This window comes from Takifugu rubripes, chromosome 1, assembly GCF_901000725.2.
Source record: "Takifugu rubripes chromosome 1, fTakRub1.2, whole genome shotgun sequence".
In the NCBI taxonomy this organism is placed as follows: domain Eukaryota; kingdom Metazoa; phylum Chordata; class Actinopteri; order Tetraodontiformes; family Tetraodontidae; genus Takifugu; species Takifugu rubripes.
The window spans coordinates 7,055,362-7,083,314 of NC_042285.1; the positions used below are offsets into that span (position 1 = coordinate 7,055,362).

The window sequence follows — 27,953 nt, forward strand, 5'->3', positions numbered from 1 at the left end:
CTCTGCTGTACGATTGTGCTTTAAGTTTAACTTCCATTATAATGAGATTTTGAAATTAAATATTTATTATACACATTTAAACAGCATTGAAAAAACTGTTTGTCACGTTTTTCCTCCTACAGAAATTATATTAAAACAATTTCCATTTTCATATTTTTGAAAAAGCTCCAGGGAGCCACAAGGACGGCGCTAAAGAGCCTCATGCGGCTCCAGAGCTGCCGGTTGCCGACCCCTGGCATAGAAAGACCGTTAAAACTTTAAAATGTAGCCACAAAGGTCCTGAGTCATCATGTAAAATATGAAAGTCCTGTGTCAAGAAATGCCCCCGCAGTAATTGTCTAGTACTGCTATTGCTGTCAAATCTAGCAGTTACTGTATTACCTTGATTACCATGAGAAAAGACATAATTATCATTCCTAAAACAGATTATTTGAGGCCTGTTCTGCTGCAATTCTGATGTGTTTCATATAATAAATATTTCCTGTTGCGTATGCCAGCTAAATTACACACATTGATATTACAGGATGTTAATTTGATTTGCAACGTATTTGAGAGCTAACTCTTTTAGAAGTACGCAAGGTAACATCAGCAAGCTCAGGTCAGACATGCCACCAGCTATGTTAATGTAATTAATGAATTCTTTTTGCCACCATCTACCCAATTGGAGTTTTTGGTATCATTACTTGGAGACAGGTTAAATTATTACTTTACTTTCGTGATGTAAAACTGGTCATGTATCGTACTTGAAACCCTTCCATAAAACCTTTAAATAAATATAACAATTCATGCAGTTTAATGGCCTTTTCACAGTAAATGTGGCAAGCACAAAGCAATGCCAGTGAACACATTAATTGTGTATATAAAACTGCTGCAGAAGAGTACAGAGGGTGATGTGGCACCCCCTCTCGTCATTGTGTGCCATGCTCAAATTTATTTATTTTTATTAGGGAGTGGCACTATCTTGGTGCTAATAGGAAAGTAGTAGGTTATAGAGTAAAAAATATTAGAGTAAATAACAGAGTAAAAATAGCACAATGGAAGAAATATACTGTGGGACACAAATCTGATGGGAGTATTGTGAATTTTAAAAAAAGGAACCAAGATAAAGGGATTGTGCCAATACTCAATATATTGGGTGTTTTGAAAGTGGTAGAAAAGTGTGATTTTTTCTTGTCTTCTCCTAATTTTATTTAAATTAGAATAAAAGTCAGGGCTTCATGTGACAAAAAATCTTGCAGAGATGTAGTTTAAGATTATTCCATTCCTTTGCATACATTGAGATAATGATGCATCAGCAATATCCAATATTATTGCTTTTTGTAATGCTATTCAGTCCTGAAGCTTTTGTTGACAAATGATTAAAATAGAGAAATACATTTTGATATGACCTCAAAAAAAGATAAAGCATTGAATTGCTGACGAGTAAGTGCTTGGTGTTAATCAGTTATCCCTTTATCCAAGAGTACTAAGACCAAAAAAAATGGGATGATGACTTCAGGATGAAGGCACATTAGCTCATTTAAAGACATTTTTACTTTAAATGTGGCCATAACAATATCAATTGGGAAAAAAAGGACACAGCAATATATACCACTCTTACAAGAGCAGGCCACTGTATGTGTTTAGCCTTGGTCCCCTGAATCATTCCTCCTGTTCCTCCACATGATCCTCCTACTCCTGGTCCTTCCTTCTTTTTGGCCCAGACCAGCTGGTACTCCAGCAGAAACAGCTGGAAATCCTCATAGACCTTCACCCATTCTCTCTTCTCCCACTCCTGATCATCAAACTCCACATATACCTGCAAATAAAAAAAAAAGATATAAAAATGAAACAAGTGCAGACTAGCAAATTTCTCTAAGACTATCTCAAATAAAATTGCTTTCAGGACACAAGTAATAACCAAGTTACAAAGTACTACGTGCATTCCTCAGATTTGGTTAGAATTATAATAGCTTGCGTAGCTTTATTGCTCAGCCCCATTTTTCACTGTGGAAACGGCACAATTTCTCTTAGTAAATACTAGTGTGTTGTTGGTGTAGAAACGAGTGAGGAATGGCTACTTTAAATAAACTTGCAAGGGGTTGTTTGAGTCAAGACTATGTGAAATACAAATGCATATGAATATGGCTCTGGCCAGCATGCCTTTTCAATTCGAGCCTGAATGCAACCAAATTAAAGATGACAGTGCGGGACCTAATGGGTAGCCTCCTCATGGCAGCCTGCATGGGAGATGCAATTTCTCACAGTAGCTGTGAGAGGTAACATATAGCAGTTTTATAATGTCAATTTTACCAAACTTAACTTAATTAATTAATTAACTTAATTAGATTTTATGCTGTGGCCAAATTAAATACTCAAAATCATTGGGAGAGAAGTAATAAAACAGATAAATGCAGTTTTTTGGCAACTGAGTCTGCAACTAAATCTTCTCAATCTCTCTTCCATTATCTATCTATCATCTGGAAAACTATGCAGAATTATGTTGCAAACTTTGTTGCCTTTCAATTGAGAATTACACCAGAAAATAGTAAAGTGTCACATTTTGACTCAATACAGAAATTATGTTGCAGAATTAGGTATAATGGTAGCCTCCAGTAGGTGGATGGCCGGATGGATGGATAGGAATATCTATGTTAAGTAGCCATTAGTCCGAAACAGAATGTATAATTACACCCCTCTAGATGTCACTATCATTGCCCACATGAGCATTGAAATCCCCCTGGAGAACAATGGAGTTCCCAGCTGGAGAAATATTAAGTAACCCTCCCAGGGACTCCAAGAAAGCATGGACTCTGTATGTTTCAGCCCTTAGACCCAAACAACAGCAAGAGAGCTATCCCCAACCTGAAAGTACTTGGAAGCGACACTCGCATTCACCTGAGTATACACAACCACATGGTGGCAGAGCTAGGGAATACACCCAATACACCGCTGCCACCTGCGAGCCGCAACTCCAGGCCTTGGCCCAGTAATGCCAATCCTGGTGACATAAGCGTCCTTGTTTTATGACTTTTCATGGTGAGCACATGAACCACCCAGAGTCTGGCCTGTCACCCAAGACCTATTTTTCCAATGGAGACCCGACCAGAGGCATAATGGGCGCAGACAACATAGCCTGTAAGATCACTCAGGCACCCCAATCCCTCTACCACAGTAAGGTGCTTGTTCAAAAAGGAGTACTACTCTTTGTATTCTATATTTTTAAGTTATGGGCTTTTTATCATTAAAAAACTTTTCTAAAGCCAAGAAAATGTATTTGATTTTGCATTATGTCAGTATGCCGTACAATTATGAGGACTGCATGTTCAAGTGATGTCTATAGAAAAAGCATGATTTTAGACAAGAGTTATGGAGGGACAGATATTAATGACAAAACTGAACATGTGACACAAAGACAAATGTTCTTGTACTCAGTTCCAGATACTTCGATTTTGTGGATATGCATCATATTTATTGGTTACATATGAGCTGAGTTGTTGGGATTATGACACGCAATATTTCAATTCCCCAGTTTTGCTAATCTTAAAAGGTATTGTTATTATTGAATAACAATAACAAAAATAATAATAACTATTTGTATAGCACCTTTCATCAAAGGAATGCAGATTTTCTTGCTTTCTTTCTTCAGAATTTTTTAACATTCTTTTACATTATAATAAACCTTCTGTCCTGAACCTATAATAAACTTTCTGTACTGAATGATGACTCGTACCTGTAACGTTATAAATTAATAAACATACAGTGAGAATATATCAGCACTTTTAAAGCTTAATTTAACCTTCATTGCTGGTTGCAGTCAGCATGTGTGTAAATGCATCGCCTATAAACTTGTATACATTGTGGTTGACGCTACAGCGTAGCTAGGGATGGGCAATGATTTCCAAATATTAGAATAGTTGCTCAAGTCAAAAACAATTCAATTAGTCCACTGTATTAATCGAAGAGTACTTTTGCTTGAAATGACAATTCCTACTCTTTATTGGTGGCTTCACTTCAAGCTCTCAGATAGGAGCAATCAACAATAGCACCAATAGACACCAGCAGTCTACAGTCAAGCACTGAGTGTTCGTTTAGATATGCCACACTGGATTTTAATCTGCCATTAGAAGTTTGCATATCAAAACTTTACGAGTTTGGCAAACCATTTGAAAAATGTGATTATGATTGTACAGTGGGACCTCTACTTACGAAATTAATTGGTTCCGGAAGTTGTCTTGTAACCTGAAAATTACGTAAGTAGAGATGCGTTTTCCATGTAAATGCCCTAATCCGTTCCAAGGCCTCAAAAATTCGGACATAATTTTTTTTATAAATCATAAAAATGCAACAAAACATGTAACAAATACATGTTACAATTAGATTACCGAACAATAAATGTAGGAATTCAGTGCAAGGATTCTCCAGGAACAAAATAAACTTTATTACAGGCTAATCCTACATTAGCTGTCATTACTAGCAATGAACGTTAACACTTGTGTTAACACTGCCATCTAATGGACAAACATACGAACACCCACAATAAATCCCGAAGACAACGAAGAAGATGCTGGGATACACACAAACTTGTACATATTGACGTCCCTCCTAGCCAGTGGGATTACAGGAAGATGCTAGGCGATAGCCAATGGCAGAGCAGCTACAAGCATGTTTGCGTTAAACTGCGCTAAACTCCGCGAGCTGCGAGTATCAGCGGTAGCATATTTTTGCCTTTCGTAACAAGAGGAAATATTTTCCCGTTGAGACGTTTCGTAACCTGAAAATTTTACATGTAGAGACGTTCGTAAGTAGAGGTCCCACTGTATATAATCCACGCATGGCTACAATATATCCCAGTCCTGCTCAAGGTTTCTTCCTGTTAAAGAGGAGTTTTTCCTTGCCACTGTTGCTTGTTGGAGGTCAGGCCCTGGGATTCTGTAAAGCGCCTAGAAACAATTTTGATTGTAACAGACGCTTGCTTGCTTGATTGATTGCTTGATTGATTGATTGAGTGTCGCTAACTTTACAGGAGAAGATTGGCTTACGGCAACATTATTGGACAGACTGTGCTGATGCTAACTCACAATCACAGTGTAATCACATAAGATTTTATTTATTGCTGTTATTGATAGGTCAGTATGGACTTATCATTATTGCCTATGAGAGGCAGTAAACTAACAGTTATCAATATTGGTTGAAATCAATCAAACACCAAAACACCAACCAAGGAATGCTGGGGGAAAATTTTGCAAAAGCAGACTCTCCCCAGGAAAATGGATGTAGTTTATCCTAGCTTGACAGTGTAACCAGGATATCCCTTCCCTGACAACAAACCAAATGAGCCAACTTCTGCTGCATTGTACTGCTCCAGAATATCAATCAGTGGCGAAAAACAAACTGTGATGAAGATATTATTCTCTAGGTATAAAAACATCAATTCTGCTGAGCGTAGCTGGATCACAGGCATGTAATCATTTTAATGTTGAATTCTTGTAACCTCTGCTATGATAAATGGCATGTTGTACACTTTCAACTTTTAGTAGTATAAGTCGTTTCCAGTTTACATACAACATCATAGAGCACAACAAGAGTTTAGTCTGTGCCAGTAAAATTGCAACCTCACTTTGCACCAGGTTCAGTCAAGTATCTTATGTTGTGTTTTTTGGTGTAATTGTCAGAAGATACACTGGAATATTCAGCAGCAAAACAATGGATGATAACAATAATAACACTAATGCTAGATAACCAAAAGTTATTTTTCATAATATTCACTCTGTGTTTCACTGTGGGGTATATTAGCTCCTGTATTGCCACACAGGTTAAGGAACAACTATCTGTCAGCGGGGAAGATCTCTGTATTTTAATTAGGACTCAGGAATCGTCTCCAGACTGAACCTCGAAAAAGACAGCCCGGGAGACAAAGAGCTGGATTCTCCCTCTGATGCTCTGTGTCCTGCCATACTGAAAGGGGTCATGGTTCCATTTTATACATCGCCACTTAAATAATCCCCACTTTCAGCCATACAGACACCTAGAGGAAGGAGTCTTGGCATTTGGCCAGGCCTACAATTACAGTCATTCCAGGTGTGGGTGAAACAATGTCCAAAGGCAAATTTAGAAATATTGTCTGTGAGAAGGGCAAATGAAAATGTGGTACTACATGACATCCTATACTGTTATTTCCAAGGAAATTTGTTTAGAGCCCACAGGTCTAGAGAAGGGTAGATTCCTCCTTCCCCAACCCTATTTTGGGAACAAGGAAATATCTGGAACAAAACCTTGACTGACTCAGGAGATATGACAGAAATTGTTTTTTTTTCCCAACAGAGAGAGGATTTAAGTCGGTAAGACATGAGCTGAATCCTCCTGTCCTTTTGATTGTACGATACTGCAGAAACACAAGAGGTGTTGTGGTGCCTTCTTGCAGGAAAGTAGGGAGAAATGGCACCGCAGGAACGGTGGGGCCTGTCACTCCCCAGGAATGGTGGTGCCCATCCCGGGGGCTGTGCTGCAGAGAGCTCGGAGGACACAAATCTTATAGACAAGGTTTTTTCATCCATATTGGCTTTTTTTCTCATCTGCAACCTTCAACTTGTGGCCTGGCTCTGACAGACATCTTTATTTTCACCCTTGGGCAACATGTGCATTTGTGTGCTGGCAAAAATTTAGCTCATAGTCAGCACTGGAGTAGCCACTGGCATAGGAAAAAGCCAAAACGATGGCCCTGCAGGAGGAAAAAGAGCAGTATCTGTTTTGGTCCTCAGAGCAGATTAAGTCATTATTATTATTCAGATTCAGATTTTTTATTCGTCCCACAACGGGGAACTTTATGGCACAACAGCAACAAAAACACACAGAGGAAAAGACATTCAGTAATGCAAGGATAGAAAAATAACAATAAGCAATAATAATACATATATAATAAAAAATAAAAATAAGAATAGAAAATATATAAAAAATATATAATAATCCAAGGTAAATGGATAATTACCAGAAGTCTTTTTGTAGACCTGTACATAGAACAGAGAATAATATATATATATATCAGTATATATAATATTCAGTGTGTGAAAAATAGTTGAAATGGTATTAGAGAATTGTAATGTTATTGTGTCAGTCCAGTGGTAAAAGCAGTTATTTATTTATGTTTACTAGTCTGCAGACTAGCAGGCATTATGTTTATTGTGCAATCTGACAGCAGCCGGCAGGAAAGATCTGCGATACCTCTCCTTCACACAGCGAGGGTGGAGAAGCCACTCACTGAAGGAGCTGCCCAGTGCTGTCATAGTGTCCTGCAGGGGGTGGGACGTGTTGTTCAACATGGATGACAGCTTAGCCATCATCCTCCCACTTCCCACCACCTCCACTGAGTCCAGGGGGCATCGCAGGACAGAGCCGGCCCTCCTCACCAGTCTGTCCATCCTCCTCCTGACCCTGATGCTGCTGGACCAGCAGACTATCCCGTAAAAAGATGGCAGATCCCACCAGAGTCATAAAAAGTCCTCAGGAGTGGTTCCTGCACACCAAAAGACCTCACCCTCCTGAGTAGGAACTGTCTGCTATTGCCCTTCTTGACATGGGCATCTGTGTTGTGTGTCCAGTCCAGGTTATGGTGAACACTCAGGTACTTATAGGACCTCACAACGTCAATGTCCATTCCCAGGATGTTTACTGGTGCAGGTGGGGGGTTGTTACGCCTGCGGAAATCTACCACCAGCTCCTTGGTTTTACTGGTGTTGATCTGGAAGTTATTCCGCAGGCTCCAGTCCACAAAGTCCTGAATAAGTCCTCTGTACTCCGTATTATCCCCATCAGTGATGAGGCCGACATCAGCAGAGTCGTCAGAGAATTTCTGGAGGTGACATGATAATAAACTGTATGAAAAGTCAGCGGTGTAGAGGGTGAACAGGAAAGGAGCCAGAACTGTCCCCTGTGGGACACCAGTGCTGCAGAGAAGCCAATGTGACTTGCAGCCCTTCACCCTCACAAACTGTGGTCTTTTTGTGAGGGAGTCCAAAATCCATGTTGTGAGGTGGTGATCCACCCCAGCTACCTGCAGCTTGTCCCCTAACAGCCTGGGCTGGATGGTATTGAATGCACTGGAGAAATCAAAAAACAGGATCCTCACAGTGCTTCAAGCCTTCTCCAGGTGAGTGAGGGAGGTGTGAAGGAGGTAGATGATGGCATCATCCACCCCAATCTTGAGCTGGTAGGCAAACTGCAGCGGGTCCATGAAGGAGCTCACCAGCGGGTGCAGATGGACGAGGACTATTCTCTCCAGCATCTTCATCAGATGAGACATTAGAGCTACCAGCCTGTAACTGTTGAGCTCCTTGGGGTGCAGTGTCTTTGGCAGTGGGACAATCCAAGATGTCTTCCATAGCTGTGGCACTCTCCCCAGTTTCAGGTTCAGGTTAAATGTGTGACTGAAAATCCCACACAGCTGGTCTGCTTCAGGAACCTGAAGCTGATTACATCTGGACCCGTCGCTTTCCTGGCCCTGTTCTTCTTCAGGGCCTTCCTCACCTGGTGTGTTGTGAGGATCAGGCAGGGAGGTGTTGGTGGGAGGGATGGGCACGGGCCAGAGTGTGAAGTGTTGGGCAGGTGTGAGCTGAAGGTCGTGGGAGGGGGGAGGGGGGCAGGAGTGGACTGGGGGCACAGCAGAGGAGACTGGGCTGGCGGAGCGGTGGGTGCCTGATCGAATCTGTTGAAGAACAAGTTCAGGTCATTTGCCCACCCATGGTCTCCCACAGGCTGGGACTTCTGCTCATTGAAACCCGAGATGGTCTTCAGTCCCTTCCAGACCCCTCAGATGTTGTTCTGCTGGAGCTGGTGCTCCATCTTCCTCCTGTAGCAGTCTTTCTCTGGCCTGGTCTTCCTCTTCAGCTCCCTCTGCACAGACTTCAGCTCCTCTTTGTCTCCAGACACAAAAGCCCTCTTCTTCTCCTTCAGGAGGGCCTTTATGTCTGGGATGATCCAGGGCTTGCTGTTGGAGAAGCTCCATAGAGTCCTGGTGGAGACTTTAATATCCACGTAGCCGTAAATGAAAGATTTAGTAATGGCTTCATTTCATTACTTGATTCAGTTGGTTTCTTCCAACAGATAAATCAACCAACTCATAGCTTCAACCACACCCTTGATCTAGTTCTGACTTACTGTGTTAAGGCAGAACTTGTGTCAGTGTTCCCTGACAACCCACTGTTGTCAGATCATCCTTTGATCACTTTTACATTTATGATTAAGGATTCTTCTATGTTCAGAATACAGTCTTACTATAGCAGATGTCTTTCAGATAATGCTGTAGCTAAATTAAAAGAAGCGATCTCTGCGAATCCCAGGATCACCATGTGTTTCTCCAGGGATCAATCATTATAATATTAGCCCTGTCAAGGTCGACCCTGTCAAGGTGCAGCAGCCTTACTAAGAATCACGCTTGAGTCTGTTGCCCCGATGAAAAAGAAAATAGTAAATCAGAGGAAGTGTGCTCCCTTGTATAATTCACACATTAGGACACTGGTAGTCTGGTAGTTTATAAAAAGGCCGTACATAAGGGTAGAACAGCTTATTTTTGTTCTTTAATTGAAGAAAACAAGAATAACCCAGGATTTCTTCTGAGCACTGGCCAATTTAACCAAGAGTCACAGTGTTTTAGATCCACGTGTTCCTTCTTCCCTTAGTGGTGAAGACTTCATGAGCTTCTTCACTGATAAAGTTCTAGCTATCAGAGAAAAAGCTAATCAGACCATCCCAACAGCTACTAGACCATCACCAGATGAAAACACCACCACCTGAAAAACATTGCAAAGATCAGGAAACTAATGACGCACCATGATGCTGAAAAGTGAGTCCATGCAATTGTTACTTCCAGGCTGGACTATTGTAATTCTTTATTATCAGGATGTCCACACAACTCTTTGAGAAGCCTCCTGTTGATCCAAAATGCTGCAGCTAGAGTTCTGACAGGACAAAAGAGATCACATAACTCCTGTATTGGCATCTCTTCATTGGCTGCCCATTAATTTTTTTAAATTCTTCTTCTGACCTATAAGGTCCGCAGAGGCCTAGCTCCATCCTGCCTGGAGGATCTTGTGACACCTTATGATCCCAATAGACTGCTCCACTCTTAGAATGCTGGTTTACTTGTCGTTCCCAGAGTCTCTAGAGATAGAATGGGGAGCCAAGCATTTAGCTATCAGGCCCCCCTGCTGTGGAACCAGCCTCCCTGTCCAGGTACGGGAAGCTGACTCTAAGATTAGACTTAAGACCTTCCTCTTTGAAAAAGCTGATTGTCAGCAATTCTGTAATTCCAGTTATTATTCTAGGCAGACTAATTATCATATTTAGAGGGTCATCTAATTAATAGGTTAAGATCTTGTTATGCTGCTATAGGCCGAGACTGCCAGGATCCAGAAACATGATCACTTGGCAGGCTTCTGCCAACCTGCTGGGTCATGGCTTTTCCTTCTCCCTCCCAGTAGATTAGTGGTGTTATTTCTTGTGTACTTTATCTGCTTCTTTCCCTCTCTCTCTGTTTCGATCTACAAGTATCGCCGCCTTCATAGCTGTACGCTGACCGACTGACCTAAAACCCCGCTGACCGATTCAACTCCTATACCAGCAGCTCCTATACCTCCCCCCTTCTCCTCCCTCTCTAACCAACTGGGCATCGGCAGGAGGGTCCCCCTACATGAGCCCGGTCCTGCTCCTCCTGTTAAAAGGGAGTTTTTTCTTGCGACTGTTGCTTGTTGGGGGGGGGGGGATGTCAGGTCCTAGAAGTGCCTAGAGACGATTTTGATTGTAACAGACGCTATATAAATAAAGATTAATTGCTTAAGACAGGAAGTTGCATGGGGCTGGCTAATAAAATGTTTTTCAATAGACATGTAATCAATACTAATAAAAAATAAAATCAGCATTGAGACGTTTCAAAGAAAAGTAACTACTCAACGTAGACTGAGCAGTTGGATTGACATGCTCACAATGAATCTTTTAACAGCATAATTTATGGCAGCGCCATTTTATCATCATGTACTTGATTATTCAATGGACTGAGATTATAAATGAAAGTGAGTGCTGCAGTGAGCGAAGAAATTATTGACAAAACAGATTTTTATTGACAAAAGTTATCCCGCCAGTATGCCAATTTTGGCATTCGACAAGTCAGACCCTAGTAAGATCAATGTGATCTGTAAATTATGCAAGACCATTGTCCCCACCTAGAGTGGCAATGCATCAAACCATTTTTAACCATCTTAGCCACACTCACCCTTTAGAGAGCAGCTGTATTCATAAACATTCAACATCAACAGCTACTGCACTACCTCACAAGCAGTTGATCACCATAGAGATACTCTGTAACAGTATCTTGTGACAAATCATCTAAAACGTACAAATAACGGAGGCAGTGTCATATCCCAAAATATCATAATCTCTGTTAATCATATTGAATAATACATGACAGACAACAGAAAGCACACCCACATTGTAAAAGTATAACAGACAGAGACATGGTGGCATTAAAAGATAGATTGCTGCCACTCCCCTCCTTGACCAGTTACCCTGGCTGTTACTGGTGAAGGAGGGGAGTAGCATCAATCTATCAATGATATTTATTAATTATCTCCAAACCCAAACACAGCTACAGTTCATTTAAAAGCCTGACTCTTGGCATCACCCAACTGGAGGACAGAAAAGTCAGTTCTGTTGTAGTTGTGTATCATTCTGTGTTGTGTATCCTCCTCCTGCCACATTCAGAGTTCCTGTCTGAGTTCTCCAACTTTTTATCTGACTTGGTGCTCAGAATAGACATGTTGTTTTTGTAGGTGACTTTAATACCCATGTAGACATTGTAAATGACAATTTTTTTTCTTAATGGTTTGGACCTCAGCACTGCTTTTGACAAACTGCTTCCTGTTTCAGAGACTGGAACATGTCCTGGGCATTAGAGGGACAGCACTAGACTGGTTTCAATCATATTTTTCTGATAGATACCAGTTTGCTCATGTTCCTCTTCATATAGTAGGGTTAGTCATGGAGTTCCACAAGATGAGTCCTGTTCACTTTGTACATTATTCTCTTAGGAAACATTATTCAGCAGCATGCAATAAACTTTCATTGCTGTGTTGATGACACTCAGCTATATTCATCCATGAAATCAGGGGATGCAGAGCAGTTAGTGAAGCTCCAGGCTTGTCTAAAAGACATAAAGTCTTGGATGAGCTCAAATTTCACCTTCTTGACCTTGGGATCACAGGGAGGGTGCAGATATGGGAGAAGGCAGGGTATACCATACCCCAGTTCATCACAGAGCCCTATGTGAGCCTTTATGGATTCGATACCTTTCCCAAGGGTACCTCGGCAGTGCTTTGATGGTGTTCTGGCACCTTCTCCTATAACCAGACCACTTTCCATGTTTTGGTGGCACTGGGGCTCGAACCGAAAACCCAACCCTCCACTTCTCAGCCCAGTCCCTGAGAGCCTGAGTTACCGCCCACCATACACCTCAATTTTTCTTCTTAATTCAGATAAAACTGAGGTCATCGTGTTTTGTCCTAAATGTCTTGGGGATAGATCACATTATTACTCTAGATTGTATCTCATTAGCCTCTAGTCTCTAGGAGGAATCTTGGAGTAATTTTTGACCAAGATCTATCTTTTAACTCACACATTAAAACAGTATCTCGAAGTGCGTTTTTTCACTTGGGAAACATTGCAAAGATTAAGAAATGATTGACCCAGCATGATGCTGAAAAGATAGTTTGTGCATTTGTTATTTCCAGGCTGAACTTGTAATTCATTATTATCAGGATGTTCAAGCAATTCTCTAATGAGCCTCCAGCTGATCAGGATTCAGCTGAAGTACTAACAAGTATTGACAAAAAAGATCACATTACTCCTGCGTTGGCTTCTCTTCATTTGCTGCTCATTAAAACTTGAATAGTTTTGGAAATTCTTCTTCAGACCTACAAGGTCATCAGAGGCCAAGCTCCATCCTACCAAGAGGAGCTAATAGCACTTTATAATTGCAATACTCCTCTCCGCTCTTGGAATGTCGGTTTAAAAGGAGAATTGGCTGCCTAGCATTTAGCTATCAGGCCCCCTTGTTGTGGAACCAGCTCCAACTTGACACTTTAACGTTAGACTTAACAACCTTCCTCTTTGCAAAAGATTACAGTACAGTAATTCTGTAGTTAGAGATATTATTCTAATAACACTAATTACCATATTTAGAGGGTCAGCATTCTCTCCTCTCCTCCTCATCAAGTAGACTAGTGATGCTATTTCTTGTGTAGTTTTTCTGCTTTTCCTCCCCCCTTCTGTTTTCATCTACAGGTATCGCCGCCTTCAGACCTGCATACTGACCTCCGACCCCGCTGACCCACTCAACTTGACTCCACCGGCAGCACAGTTTACTTAATACAATGTATTTCTGTATGTATTCTCTATGATCTATATCTATTCTCTCCTCTACCTCTCCTCTCCTACCTATTCTATCCTCCCCCTTCTCCTCTCTCTCTACCCAACCGGCCACTGATAGATACCAGATCCTTGCCACTGTTGCTTGTTTGGGGTTAGGCCCTGGGATTCTGTAAAGTGCCTAGAAACAATTTTGATTGTAAAAGATGCTATATAAATAAATTTGATTGATTGATTACATCTTAGTGATGCTGCTATAGGCCAAGGCTGCTGGGGTACAGAAACATGATCACCTGACAGGTTTCTGTCACCGTTTGGCACATGGCCTCCTCTCCTCTCAGTGATGATGTCATCAACACATTTTCTTGTGTAGTTTTTGTTCTTCTCTCCCCCCTTCTCTCTTTATCAATCTACAGGTATTGCTGACTTCATAGCTATGCACTGACCTGCTAACCTCTGACACACAACCCCACTGACCCACTCATCTAATATAGTTTGTTTTAATTAATGTATTTGCATGATTTGTGTCTATTCTTTCATCTATCTGAAAGAAAGGGACCTTCTCTGCCACATCAGCAGGAAGCCCCCCCCCTTCCCCATATGGCCTTGGTTTATTGATGTTAAAGGGTTGTTTTTTCTTTGCCAATGTTGCTTGTTGGGGGTCAGACCCTGGGTTTCCGTAAAGCGCCTAGAGACAATTTTCAGTGTAACTGATGCTATATAAATAAAGATGAAATAAAATGAAACTAGTCACTTTTATTTAACTCTAAGTGGTCTCATGTCACACTTCATCGAGACTGCTTCATGTTTACCTCTGCTTCTTCTATGGCAGAAAAGGGCAGGTGAAGAGTTTTCTCTGTCATCTGTAGTTACACTGCCCCCTGTTGCTTGGATGGTTCATTTTAGCCACATGTTGAAATTTATTACACTGCCTCAAAACACACACTACACAACACCACTTCTATTTGATTCCAAGATTTTTTTTTTTTATTCGATCGATTATTGATTAATAATACCCATCCCTCCATAAGACAAGCCATCCCTTGACCAAAGACAACATTTTTGTTTTTCAGGATTACGACGCCAACTTCAGATCTGTGTTCAACCACACAATTGCACTTGGACACCGTAGATTTTGCCCAAAGGCAAGAACTCCCAAATCAGGTCTGGGTATGGCATTCATTTTCATCACCTTGGGGAAAAAAACAGATTCCTCTGTTTTTAGGGAGTATTCATCGACTTAGATATTTTTACAAAAATACTAAAATGTGTTGAATCACATTTTAATTTTATCACAGCAGTCTTTCAAGTAGGAATATGAGCACACGTGTGATCACTCTCATGGGGACACTACTCACATGTTCAAATGTGAAAGCCAAGAGATAAAGACCATGCTAATGGTAACCAGAACCAGTAAACCCCTATCTCTCTGACATGTATACACCAAGTATCAGCACGTACACCTCAGGAGCACCTACAGAATCTCTTTATATATTTCCTCCCTCTACTATTTGTTCTCTTTTTCTCCCCCCCCCCTTCTTAAAAATTAATCAAAAATCACAACTTCAATATTAATTACTCTCTACTGTGCCTGAGCACTCCTCCCCATCCTCTGCACTGTCTGAGTTAGTTTGAGGTCAACTGGCACACGTGTCTTCATTTCTTGCAACATGTGGACTCGAAATTCCACTGTCTCACTGTTTCAAATTGTATGTTTCCTGGCTCAGCAAGAACATATGCATAAATACTCCGCTTAGTACAGAGGAAATAACTGCTACCCCCTTTTACCTGTTCATAACATGTTACATGTAGTTATATACATATATACACATATACTTGTGTGTGTGTATATATTGTATATACATACATGTATACACACATACATATATTTATATATACATACACACATGCATACAAGTTTAAACTTAAATTGACTTTCAAAGGTTAAACTTGTGTGTTAAAGAGACTTATATCACAGAACTATATTTCTCATCTTTATTTCTTCAAATTTTGATGACTATGACTTATAGCAAATGAAAACCTAGATTACGCTCTTTGAAAATTACATTACTGAAGACAAAATATATTTTTAATACAAATGCTGGACAACTGTATGTATGTATGAACAGGTACTGCCCTACTTAATCTGGGATATTTTTGCATCAATTAATACAGCAAAAAGATTTAATGAATCATGACAAACATTGATCTTAATTTTGGTCATGTATGCAGAGCAATTGGGACACACTGTGCTGCATGCTGAGAAATGGGTTTTGACATGAACACAACCCATGTACAACAAATATCTTTAGCTTCACTTATCCAAAGGAGGATTACAGTTTTGACTTTGATTTGGTGATCACAATACCATTAATGCTAATATAAAAAAATGAAATTTATATTAGGATTTCAGAGCGCTTTAGTAGTAGTTATGTGACAACATTATATGTTGGCGTTACTACTTTATTATGCAGCAACACTGTATTCTCTGTGACACTTATGTGTAACTATTGTACACTATAAGAAGTGTAAGCTAGTATTTATAGAGCTGGAAAAGAAATGTTGTTATACTGTACAGGCATCATATATACAGTATTTTATAGTACTAAAAATAGATTCTATTGTGAGAAAGAAATTGAGACAATTTTATTCTACTATTTTTAATTTTCTTGTGGCCATTCTTCTGGCCATTCCTCTGTCTGTAGTGTTCTTCTATTCCATTCCATAACTGGTGTAATCTGGTACTGAATGAGTTAAATTCTGTGCAGTGGGTGAACTCAAAGGAACCAGCATTCACGTGGCTAAGCTGCTGTTGCTATGGGAGAGAGGCCAGACAGGGGAGAAAGAACCTCCCCATTCCCATTTTCAATCTCTCAAATTCGTTCTCTCTTCCTCCACTCCCTCATTTTCTCTCCGCAAGGAAGCTTGGCAGGCAAAAAAAAAAAACAAAACACCTCACCTCAGCTCTCTGTTTTCATACATTTATTTGTAATATTTCTCAATTTCTTTGTCGCAACACAAGAGTGAGGTTACAGAAATAAACAATCAATCCATGTGGCTGTCTATGTTACCCATTGAAGACAGTATCCTGATTATAACATTATATTAGGAGTACCCAACACCGAGGCTGCAGACCAATACCAGGCCGTAGGTCATACCAGGCCACACAGAGGGAATAAACTTACATTTTTTCTGTTTTATTTATCATCTGTGTCTGAACAATGTTTCATTTTGAAAGATGACAGAATTCTCTCCATTACATCTGTCTATGACTCATGTTTAACGCATGTCAAGATGCTTGTCTCGGTCATGTGGCACATGAATGCTAATATTAAATTCACAAACTAGCAAAACGAGCAAAATAAGACATCTTTGGAAAGTTTCTTTGCAAAGGGCAAAAAGCCCAGTGACAAGACAGTAGAAGAGCGGTTGACCAAAAAAAAACTGCATTTAACAGACAAGGAGGCCTACTTAAAATATGGATTTATCACAGGTGATTACCACACACCAAGCCCGCTTTGCATAACATACGGCAACTGTGTCTCCAATGAGGCAATGAAGCCATGAGTGGACAGCTATCTGGTTTAACTGCTTGGATTAAGAAGGTTGCAACTGAATGTGAATCTACACAAACTGACAAGGAATAGACCCACCATTTGTCAATAAACCAGGTTAATCCAGCAAATCAGATCACAAATGACGACGGTCTAAAAAGTATGTTTGAGACATCAACTCTGCTGGTATTCTGGATAAAAGTTATGGCAGAATATCCTGAAATTGCCGCCACAACACTGAGAACCCCGTTACCATTTCTGCCATCGCATCTGTGCGAGGCAGGGTTTTCTACAATCACAGCAACCAAAACCAAATTATGGAGTAGACTGGACATAAGAAACACACCTCAGATGTCGTTGTCTTCCATTACCCCTAGATGGGACTGTCTCATTGCAGAGAAACAAGCTCAGGGCTCTCAATGATTTAGCGTCATTGTGAGTTGTACTTTTTATGTACTTTATTGTTGTTTTGTAGTGCATCTTATTTTGAAGGCATGTTTAAGCATTACCTTAGTGACCAGAGAGAGTTAGGGGGCAGGGAGGGTGTTATTCATGTTATGTTGATGGGCATGCCAGGAGGAAGCTGCTAATAAAGTTACATATGAGTCTACACAGTGGATTCGCGTTTATTGTTGTATTCAGAAAATACCACAATTTTTGTGTTGGTCATATAATTTTATTTTGTTATTTATCTGCCACACCTTAAAGGCCAGTCCATGAAAATAGTGTCTGACATTAAACTGGTTCGTGGCGCAGAAAAGGTTAGGGACCACTGGTATATGTGATAGACAGTTAAAATGATACATATCACACAAAGTAGAGCTTTCATCTCTGCTGACCCACTGCATTGATGCTTGCTGCTGATGTCATCATATCTGCCTCTAGACCAGGGGGTCAGCAACCCGTGGCTCTAGAGCCGCATGCGGCTCTTTAGCACCACCCTAGTGGCTCCCTGGAGCTTTTTCAAAAATATGAAAATGGAAAAAGATGATGTAAATATATATTTTGTTTTGATATTATTTCTGTAGGAGGAAAAACATGACAAACATTTTTAAAGATTTCCAATGCTGTAAAAATGTGTATAATAAATATTTAATTTCAACATCTCATTATAATTGAAGTTAAACTTAAAGCACCATCGTACAGCAGAGTGGTCACGTGGTGCATCATTCTCTCCAGGATGCGCTGCAGGGAAAATAAACATTTAAGATGAATGCTCATTATGTATTTTCAGCCTACTATTCATTTTTGATAGTAGGCTACTATAGCTAATATAGACACTTACAGTATGTGTTGCCTTAATAATGAGGCTTATATAAGCCTTTTGATCTCCAGACAGATTTATTTTTTGTTTTTTTTGGTCCAATATGGCTCTTTCAACATTTTGGGTTGCCGACCCCTGCTCTAGACCAATGCTTATCTGCTTGCATAGATTACAAGGGTTTGTGTAGATATTGCATCTTCTGCGACCTCTGCAGAGATGAGTCTCAGACATGCCAAAACTACGCAGAGAAGGACCACACACCCACCGCAGACTAGGCCCCCAAGATACCTAGATGGCTGCTCAAGGTTATCTCGGCAGCACTCTGAGGGTTTCCAGGCAGAGCACTACCACAACTCCTTTCATGTTTTGTCTGCACTGGGACATGAACCAGAAGCCTATGTTTATCAGCCTAGTCCCTAAAAGCCAGAGGTAACACTGCCCCAGGCATATTTTTAACCATGGATTATTTTTTTGTAATAGGCCCATTGTTCTCTTTACACCTCCATAACATAAAAATGTGATATTGTGTTAAATTAAAACCTCCAAAACACCAACAGAGGCACAAACATTCGCTGAGCAACAAAAATATGAACACCACACAAGAATTAAATATGAATTTGTTTCTAAATCCAGTTTCAGCTTACTTTTTAGAAAATGTCAGAACTTAAGCAGAAATATACTCAGCATTTAAAAATGCCTCCAATATCTCCTTAGACCTCACATATTTACAACTACAACAACTATTGGATTATTTTTTTAATAGGTCCATTGTTGTTATTACTCTCTTGCCTGTACCTTTTTGGGTGTGGCACTCATACAGCACTGCCTTCATTGGGTCATCTGACATGACCACCAGCCACATAAATCTATGCTTTGGGTCAATATAGAACAATTTATTATATAAGAAATAAAAAACAAAACTGCCAGTGGAAATTTGAAACAAATATGTATTGCTTAAATGTGTTTTAAAATATTTTAAGATTATTATTGACGATGATTACATAAATATTTGCTCTATTTTGTAACAATTTCCCCATACTTTTGTAGTAGACCACCGCTGGGTGGTCCTCAAGAAATATGGTGAATTTCTGATTTGAAATTATTAATTTAAAATAGCACATATGGAGATAGCAGACATCCCCAAGGTGGGGTTTTGAAATAGAAGAGTTGGCTGCATTTTTCTGTTTTCCATTATTCATGTGTGCTTGTCTTGTAAATAGCATCTATTAAACAACAAAATAAATAAAATAAGTCAGGAATTACTGTTATTACTGTGAAACATTATTTCAACATTCTTTTGATCTTGGGTCTTAGACGCAGTGACAGAGATGTAATGAGGTATAAATATATGATATGGTAATGCACCCCAAATAACTTATTATTTTCATGGCATATCCAATAAGTTAAACCTCAGTCTTTTTAGTGTATTGGTCATTGTCACAGCTCAGCATCCATAAATACAATAGTAGGAACTGTGCACTAAGCTGCAGCCACACTTGGAGCATGAAACGGCCGGGTCATGCCCTACCTCAGCCCATATAAGTGCTGACTACAATGGGCCATGGGGTTATTTTAGCGAGATCTGACTGACCAATCAAGACTGAGCCAGTCGACACTGAGCCAATCCATGCCAACTGTGTCAGATGGAATTATCCAAATGTCAGCCAAATAGGTCAGTGCTGCACATCCACCTTGTGTACTACCACATTTTGTTAATACCAGCAAATGTGTACTGCTGCAAATCCACAGACCCTCTTTCATTTATTATTACTGCGAGTTGGAGTGCTTCCAACTGTGGGAATCCATAATTGTCATTGGCATTGGGATGCTTCATTTTAAGGTGCCTCCGCTGGATATTCCTTAGCAAAATAGATGCATTTACCGTATTTTCACAACCATAAGGCGCACCGTATTATAGGGCGCACCTTCATTTAACGACATATTTTAGAACTATTTTCATACACAGGGCGCACCGTGTTATAAGGCGCATAGCATAGCGCCTGTGGTTTCAGGACGCATTCACTAGATCGAGCTGCGCTAAAAGGAATGTCAATAAAACAGTCAGTTAAGTCAGTCAAACTTTATTAATAGAATACAAACCGGCGTTCTCACAACTCCATTCACTCCCAAAATGAATAAACAGCTGTTTTATTATTTTTCCCGAGTGACGTAGTGTTTTCACGTAACACAGTTCGTTTAATAACAGCGAGTTATAACAGGCAGTGCAACATTTTTATCACAAGTGGATAGTGGAGTTTAATAAATCTTCGATTTAGTGCAACATTTTTATCACGTAGTACCGTTGCGGTAAATCAAACGTTAGTGCAAACACAATATACGGTAACTCGAACTCTCGAAGTAGTGCAAAGCAATAGCAATAGCAATATAACAATAGCAATATAACAACGTTGTTTAAACGGTAATGTCCATATTCACAGTATGACCAGCCTTGTTAAGTTGTAAACACACAAAAGAAACATGTAAAGCTCACTTTATCAGTTCATTCCTCATCCAGGAATCCCTCGAATTCCTCTTCTTCGGTGTCCGAATTGAACAGTTGTGCGAATACGGCGTCCAACATGGCCGGCTCCATCTCGTCAAAGTCGTCATCAGGGTCAGTGTCGCTGGTGTTGTCTGGCATTTCAGTGACAATCCCTGCCTTCATGAAAGCTCGGACCACGGTCGAGACTGATATATCAGCCCAGGCATTTACGATCCACTGGCAGATAGTGGTGTATGCTGCTCGGCGCTGTCTCCCCGTCTTGGTGAACGTGTGTTCGCCTTCCGTCATCCACCTCTCCCACGCAGTTCGCAGTCTAGCTTCGAATGCCCTGTTGACACCAATATCTAGCGGCTGGAGTTTCTTTGTTAATCCACTTCTTGCTTTGTTTCCTCGGAAGCTCCGTTGAGTCTTCTTTACCTGGCGCAGGTCGTCTTGTTGCTTCCTCCACTTCCGCACCATTGATTCGTTCACGTTAAATTCTCTTGCCGCTGCTCTATTTCCGTGTTCAACTGCGTGACTGATTGCCTTCAGTTTGAACTCTGCGTCGTAAGCGTGTCTCTTGCAAGGAGCCATTTTGGGGTCTTTACAGACAGAAATGGTTTGGGACTGAATTCCTATTTATTGCTCTTACTGCTGTTACTTCGGCCACGGCTACTGACTAGGGTAGCCGCGATTAACCAATATTACCGTAATCCATACAAAAGGTGCACCGGGTTAAAAGGCACGCTGTCGATTTTTTAGAAAATTCTAGGCTTTTAGGTGCGCCTTAGTCGTGAAAATACGGTACTGTACAACACACACATTAGCCTCCAGGGACAGTTTTAATAAACATCAATTTCTAAACATCAATTGCATAAATTTTCATTTTCTTCACAGTGCCATGGTGACTTTTGTTGTTAGTCTGGTCTTGTGGCACAATCATAGTTTAGTTAGACTTTGCACATGGTGCGTTCATCGACAATTAGTAATTTGAGGATCCAGAAATATCTGCAGTAACGAAAAGGAAAAATTGTGTATTTATTATTTTTATTTAAAAATAGAAAACATTTTAGTATTGTGGACCCAAGATCAGGCCAATTTGATTTGATTGGTGGGCCAGAACTGGTCCAGGGCCTGCCAATTGAATAGGTATGGTCTGTTTTTCTTGTTAACTGCTCATATTGTATTTTCTGACTATTCTTTGCACGAGATATGTATTCTTGGGGGTGCTTTTTATTACACAAACACTTTCTAATTGATTGGAAAGCAACTGGTTGTAAATGTAATGAATGTTGCACTCTTTGCTGATTTGGATCTAAACTCAGGAATTTGCAAAGTAAACAAGACGATATAGACCATTAAAAACGCCCCACCCTCAAAAATTTCTACAGAATGTTGCATAGCAAACTAGGTGTCAGTCCACTTTTAATTTGTGTTTTTAAAGAATTGAGCAATTGTTGACAAGATTTTCACCATTTTAAAAACATACAGGATATTACAAAAAAATGATAAAAAATTGTTAGTATACAATAACATTTAAAAATAATAACCAGTATGGGGTCACCTAGCAACAGGCAGCTTGTTGTAGTGTTTTTATTTAAAATACCACCATGTGTTCATTTGTAAACATCTTACCATAGAGTGCTGGTTAAATAATAGTTAAATAAAAGATCTGCACAGTAATCTTTGTTGTTGGGTTTTGGTTTTTTTACCGTTTTAATATGTATTTTTTGTCAATTTATTTCTTGTCAATTTGACTGTTTTGAACAGTCTTTTGGAACTTTATCACCATCGCCATGGATAACACATGAAGAACTTTGTCATGCAGCTTTTAAGTTAAAGGATAACGATCGACAGCTGGTCGGTTCTTTTTTTTTTTAAAAAAAAAACAGGTGCGTTACTATCATGTCATTTTACTGCTGTATTACTTTCCTGTTCAGTAATTAAACTTAAAATAATCTTCCTGCATACCCTAAGGATATCATGTTTCAAAGTGACCACCTGTGGTTCACAGTTAGGTGCCACTTATGTGTATTTTTTCTTAAATTTTATGAAATTTGGATGGTGCGGCTTATTGTCAGGTGTGTTCTATAGTGCGGAATTACGGTAGGCATTACCCAAGGTAGTTTTCTATGTCAGGCAGGCAGGCAGGTAGGCATTATAGTCTCTGAGACTATACAACACATTCATAAACACTTCCACTATAATTTTTACACTTTTTATATTGTGATATTGTTTCCATGATGGGATTCAATTTATCCAATTTATTTTATTGAACAAGTAAACAGTTCTTAAGGATCGTGTCTGGAATTCAATTACAAAGAATGATGTGTTATACATCCCAGGGTAAGCACGCTAACATGAATGAAATGGCAAGTAAATCAGTCAAAGACTCAAAGTTTTGATCACTCCCAGAAACATTATTCATTTACCTTATGCAATATCTTTCTTGCTACCAGTCAATTAGAGGGAACATATATGTAGCCAATATAACAAGCCACAGCCAAGATGCAATGAAATGTTCCAAACTAAACAAATACAACCTCCTGATTACTGGCTATACCAAGATAGCTTCCCTCAAATAATTTGGGTAAAAACAGTAATCATATGGGTGGACTCCTCACCTATAAAAATCAGGTAAAACAGCGGGTTAAATGCAACTTCAGGCTCTCCTGAAAGATATAAATTCTTGGATGACCTCAAAACTAAGGTCAAAACCAAATCTCTTCAGAAATTACCAGTAGCTGATCACATCATTACACTTGAAGTTATTATTTCAGCCCCTAGTTTGTGAAGAATCGCACAGTAATTCTTGACTGGGCCCTGTCCTCTTAACTTGCATATTTTAAAAGATCAAAAAAGCATCCCAAGGATGGCATAGCGACACACTCTGTAAAGAACAGCCAAACACAGGCCAGTCTTACTCTGGTTTTCGGGGGTCTCCTGTTTTCTCCGGGGCTTTATGACCCAAGACTATTTTATAGAGACAAGAAAAGTTAATGTACCATATTTTCACGACTATAAGGCACACCTAAAACACTGAGATTTTCTCAAAAATCGATAGTGCGCCTTATGATATGGTGCGCCTTGTGTGTGGACTCAGTTCCAAAATCTGCTGTGTGCCTTTGGTGGGTGCATTATGGTAAACGCTCCGCCCATCGATTAGGAGCACACTTATGCGTAAGGACCCCCCTAAAATGGCGTCGGTCAAGCAACACGCGTATGAGGCTTACTTTAAACTGCAGGCCATCGAATATGCAGCTGAAAATGGCAACAAGATAACCGTGCCCAGCCACATCTATGAGGCAGCGGCGGGCAAGTTATGCCACCATATGCGGGTGGATTGTAGACGCATGGGCTATGATACCGTCTTCATGTATTGTAAGAGCTTTCGCAAAAGCTGGCATCAACGCTGAAGCGGAACCGGTCGGTGAGTCTTATTCAGATGATGAAGAAGAGGAATTCGGGATGTTGGACACTGAAATAGCGCAGCTGTTTAATTCAGATACAGAAGATGAAAACTTTGATGGTTTTGTGGTGGAAGAATGAATATTTTGTTCAATAAATGTCAAAACTCACTGTTTTACTTCTGTTGTCATTTTTCACTGTATGTTTTAGCATGCGCCTAAAAATATGGTGCACCTTACGTATGTTTTAAATACAGATATAGCACCCGTAACTGAGACTGCGCCTTTTATTACAGTGCGTTTATGGTCGTGAAAATATGGTAATTCCTAGAAGAAGGTGTAGGAAATTGAAGGGACACTGGGTAAGTTGGCTACCGTACATGCTAAATTACCATTTAATCTAGGCTTTGTCTATATGGGAAAAATGGTGATGTTGTTTGTGTTGTTTACAAGTTGATTGTAAGACAGGTTGGGAAAGAAAAAAAAAACACATTTGCACCTCAGTTTGAAAGGCCTGTCCCTTTGGTGGTTTAGATCAGTGCAACGTGATGTGAGCAACCACAGGCGAATGAATTGATTTAGGTGTGAATGTAGCTTTGGGCTCGGGTCTTTATCCAATTTTAATGTCACATTACTTACATCAATTTAAAATTGGATGAAGACCCTATCCTAAGTCTACCTATATTGTTTTCAAAGTGTGCCGCGATTCCATCCTTGAGACTCTATTTCTCTTCAGGTGGCCAATACCAGAGGACGTGTACCTGCTCTAATTAAGAAAGATCTATGCTTCAGCTCGGAATGGCAAAAATGGTTCTTGTGTGAGTGCATCTTTAATCATGTTTCCCAAAAATGGTAGTCCTATATGTAAAAATCATAATTCCGGATGTAAGCAGCAAAAGAGGGATAGTTCTGGTAAATATTAAGTGAAAGTGTGTAAACTAAACATTTCCTTTCCATCCTGTATTGCTCTGTGGAAATTATACAACTCAATCTAAAAGAAAATGTAATTGTTAAAAGAACCAGTTGAAAGAAGAATATGAAATAACTTATCATCACCATGGGAGAGGAGTTTGATTAACTTCATGAACCAAGCAGCTAAGTTGTTGAGGACTTACAAAGTATAGTCTTGAAGAAGTGATTAACAAAAAAAACAACTGATTAGTGTCCAGGAACCCATCTTGGAACCAAACTGAGGAAACTGGGTCCTTTGTTTCGCTTCTTGTGGCCAGGCTCTTGCCCAGCTGAGCCAACTCTTAACTCAAGGACAAGAATCAAATGGCCAACAGCTCCCATGAGGATTCAGAGAAAGTCAGTATCCAATGTAAGTTTTCCATGTCAACTGGACTGTTTTTCTTCTCTTGAAGATGTTTCGCCTTCTATCCAGAAGGCTTCTTCAGTTCTGAACTCGCTGGGGACAGAGTTTAAAAATTTAGCCCTTGTGGACCATTAGCATGCTAATTATCTTGGTGGTCACCTGAGAGTCGTTGGCAAGTTCGTTCACCTAGTTTCAGTTGATGTGTCTCTTCTTTGTTGGCTCACATGGTGGTGAGTCGCCAGGTCTCCTGAAATGGTGTGAACATTTAGTTTGTTGTTGGAAGAAATGGAGGACTGCCTTGTATGTGGGTGATAGGAAGTGCCTTAGCACACCATCTCTGTTTAAAGATGGTTTTTCCAATTTGACATGGATGGCTTCCTTGACACCCCTCTCAAACCAGTGATCTTCTCTGGCCAGTATCCATACTTGTCTTCAAAGGAGTGCCCGCTCTCTTTTCTCATGAGTGGACTGCTTAGTCCTGACCTGAAGAGGTGGCACATCTGTGTTATGCCATTCTTCTGTGGAGAGGTTGTTTGTTTTCACCAATGTACAATTCCTTGCATTCCTCCTGACACAGCATAAACAACATTAGATTGTTTATGTCTTGGTGTCTTGTCCTTTGGGTGTACTAGCTTCTGTCTGAGTGTGTTGCTGGGTTTGAACTGCACCGGTATATCATGTTTTAGGAGGATCCTCCTAAATTTCTCAGATAGGGGATCGAAACGCTGTAACGTTTGTTTCTCTCCTCTTCATTGCTGGGGTCTCGTTTTTTGGTTTTTTTTAGGTCTTGGTGAGGCCCAGTCTGGGTAACCACATGTTTTGAGAGCTGTCTTAATGTGGTTCTGTTCCTTCTTCCTGCCTTGGGATGTGGTGGGTATTTCTTTGACCCGGTGTTGGAGGGTTCTAATCACTCCCAACTTGTGTTCCAATTGGTGGTGGGAGTCAAACTGGAGGTACTGATCGGTATGTGTTCGTTTGTGTTTCGTATGTGTTTGTAGACATCAATGGTGAGGTTTCTGTCCTCAGTGATCTTGAATGTCATAGGGCAGTTTTCTTCAGATAAATAAACATTCATGATTGATCCAATATGCTTTTTTCAACTCAATAACATATGATGACAAAAATATCAAGTCAACATTCCTTCCTAACTTCCAATACAATACATTTACATATTTATTATTTATATTTATAAAATAAATTGTTCAACAGACAACCAAACTGTACATGTTTGTGCTTATGATTAACAAAAGCAATAAACCAAACAGCAAAAGTCAAATTACAAAGGATATGTAAATTCAGATTCAGGTCCTTTATTTGTCCCACACGGGGAAATTTACAGCGCAACAACAGCAAGAGCACGCAGAGAAAAATACAATAAAAATAAAATAGAATAAAATTGGGAATATGCAAAAAGGATGTGTATATACTCTCAACAATGATGTGAGACATGACTCCTCACAGCTTCCATCAGGATTTACCTAACTGAAGAAAAACACACACTGGTCAACAACTATTTGACTTGGAGCCTAGTTTTCCTGTCTTTTTTTTGGTTTTGTTTTTTTTTTTTAATTATTCTGTGTATATTTGAACATTTTTTCCACAGCAGATCTGAGCGGAGCACACCTTAAGGTCTGGCCCAAAGCAGCTGATAAGTATTAGAGCCTAGTGTTTTCCCAGGGTTATCTGGTAAGCCTTAAGATTGCCAGATGTAGCACTACAGGGTTCCGCAAGAGAGACCGTGATGGACAGAAGAGGACATTTCTATGAAAATCTATGTCAGTGTGTTAGAATTAATTTTCAGTATTTCATGTATTAGTTTTTTAACAATTTCCACATGCCCCCCCCCATGTTCACAATAAACACAAATGGAAAAAACCCATCACACCAATTGCACTACCTCCATAGTGACAATTTTACCCAAACACTTATTTTAGCATTAAACTTCTTAGCCCAGCATAAGAAGTTTCAAATTTTGAAAAACCTAACACTTTTCCCAGGTGAACACCTCCTCGAGTCAACCACGACAGCCCTACAACATCCAGAGCCTTAAGGAACTCCGGGCGGATCTCATCCACCCCCGGGGCCTTGCCACCGAGGAGTTTTTTGGCTACCTCGGCAACTTCAGCCCCGGAGATACAAGAGCCTGTCCCCAGGTCCCCAGGCCCTGCTTCCTCACTGGAAGGCGCGTTGGTGGGATTGAGGAGGTCCTCAAAGTATTCCTTCCACCGATCCACAACATCCCAAGTTGAGGTCAGCAGCACACCATCACTACTATACACAGTGTTGACAGTGCACTGCTTCCCCTTCCTCAGACGCTGGATGGTGGTCCAGAACCTTTTCGAAGCCGTCCGGAAGTCGTTCTCCATGGCCTCACCGAACTCTTCCCATGCCGGGTCTTTGCCTCGGCAACCGCCGTAGCTGCACTCCGCTTGGCCTGCCGGTACCTATCTGCTGCCTCCGGAGTCCCACAGGCCAGTAAGGCCTGATACGACTCCTTCAGCCTGGAGGCATCCCTCACCGCTGGTGTCCACCAGTGGGT

The 27,953-nt window shown here is 40.3% G+C and overlaps 1 protein-coding gene across 7 annotated transcripts in view; it reads right to left on the reverse strand.

Annotated features, from left to right (window-relative positions):
• Window positions 1-27,953, reverse strand: part of jmjd1cb (jumonji domain containing 1Cb) — a 116,477-nt gene that overhangs the window by 80,535 nt on the left and 7,989 nt on the right. For 6 of the 7 annotated variants that reach the window (XM_029838724.1, XM_029838700.1, XM_029838693.1 and 3 more), the window contains exon 2: window positions 1,601-1,798. The exons of the other annotated variant lie outside the window; for it this stretch is intronic. In XM_029838724.1, coding sequence (XP_029694584.1) covers window positions 1,601-1,798 — 198 coding nt within the window. The remainder of the gene's footprint in view (window positions 1-1,600; window positions 1,799-27,953) is intronic. 7 annotated transcript variants of the gene reach the window in all.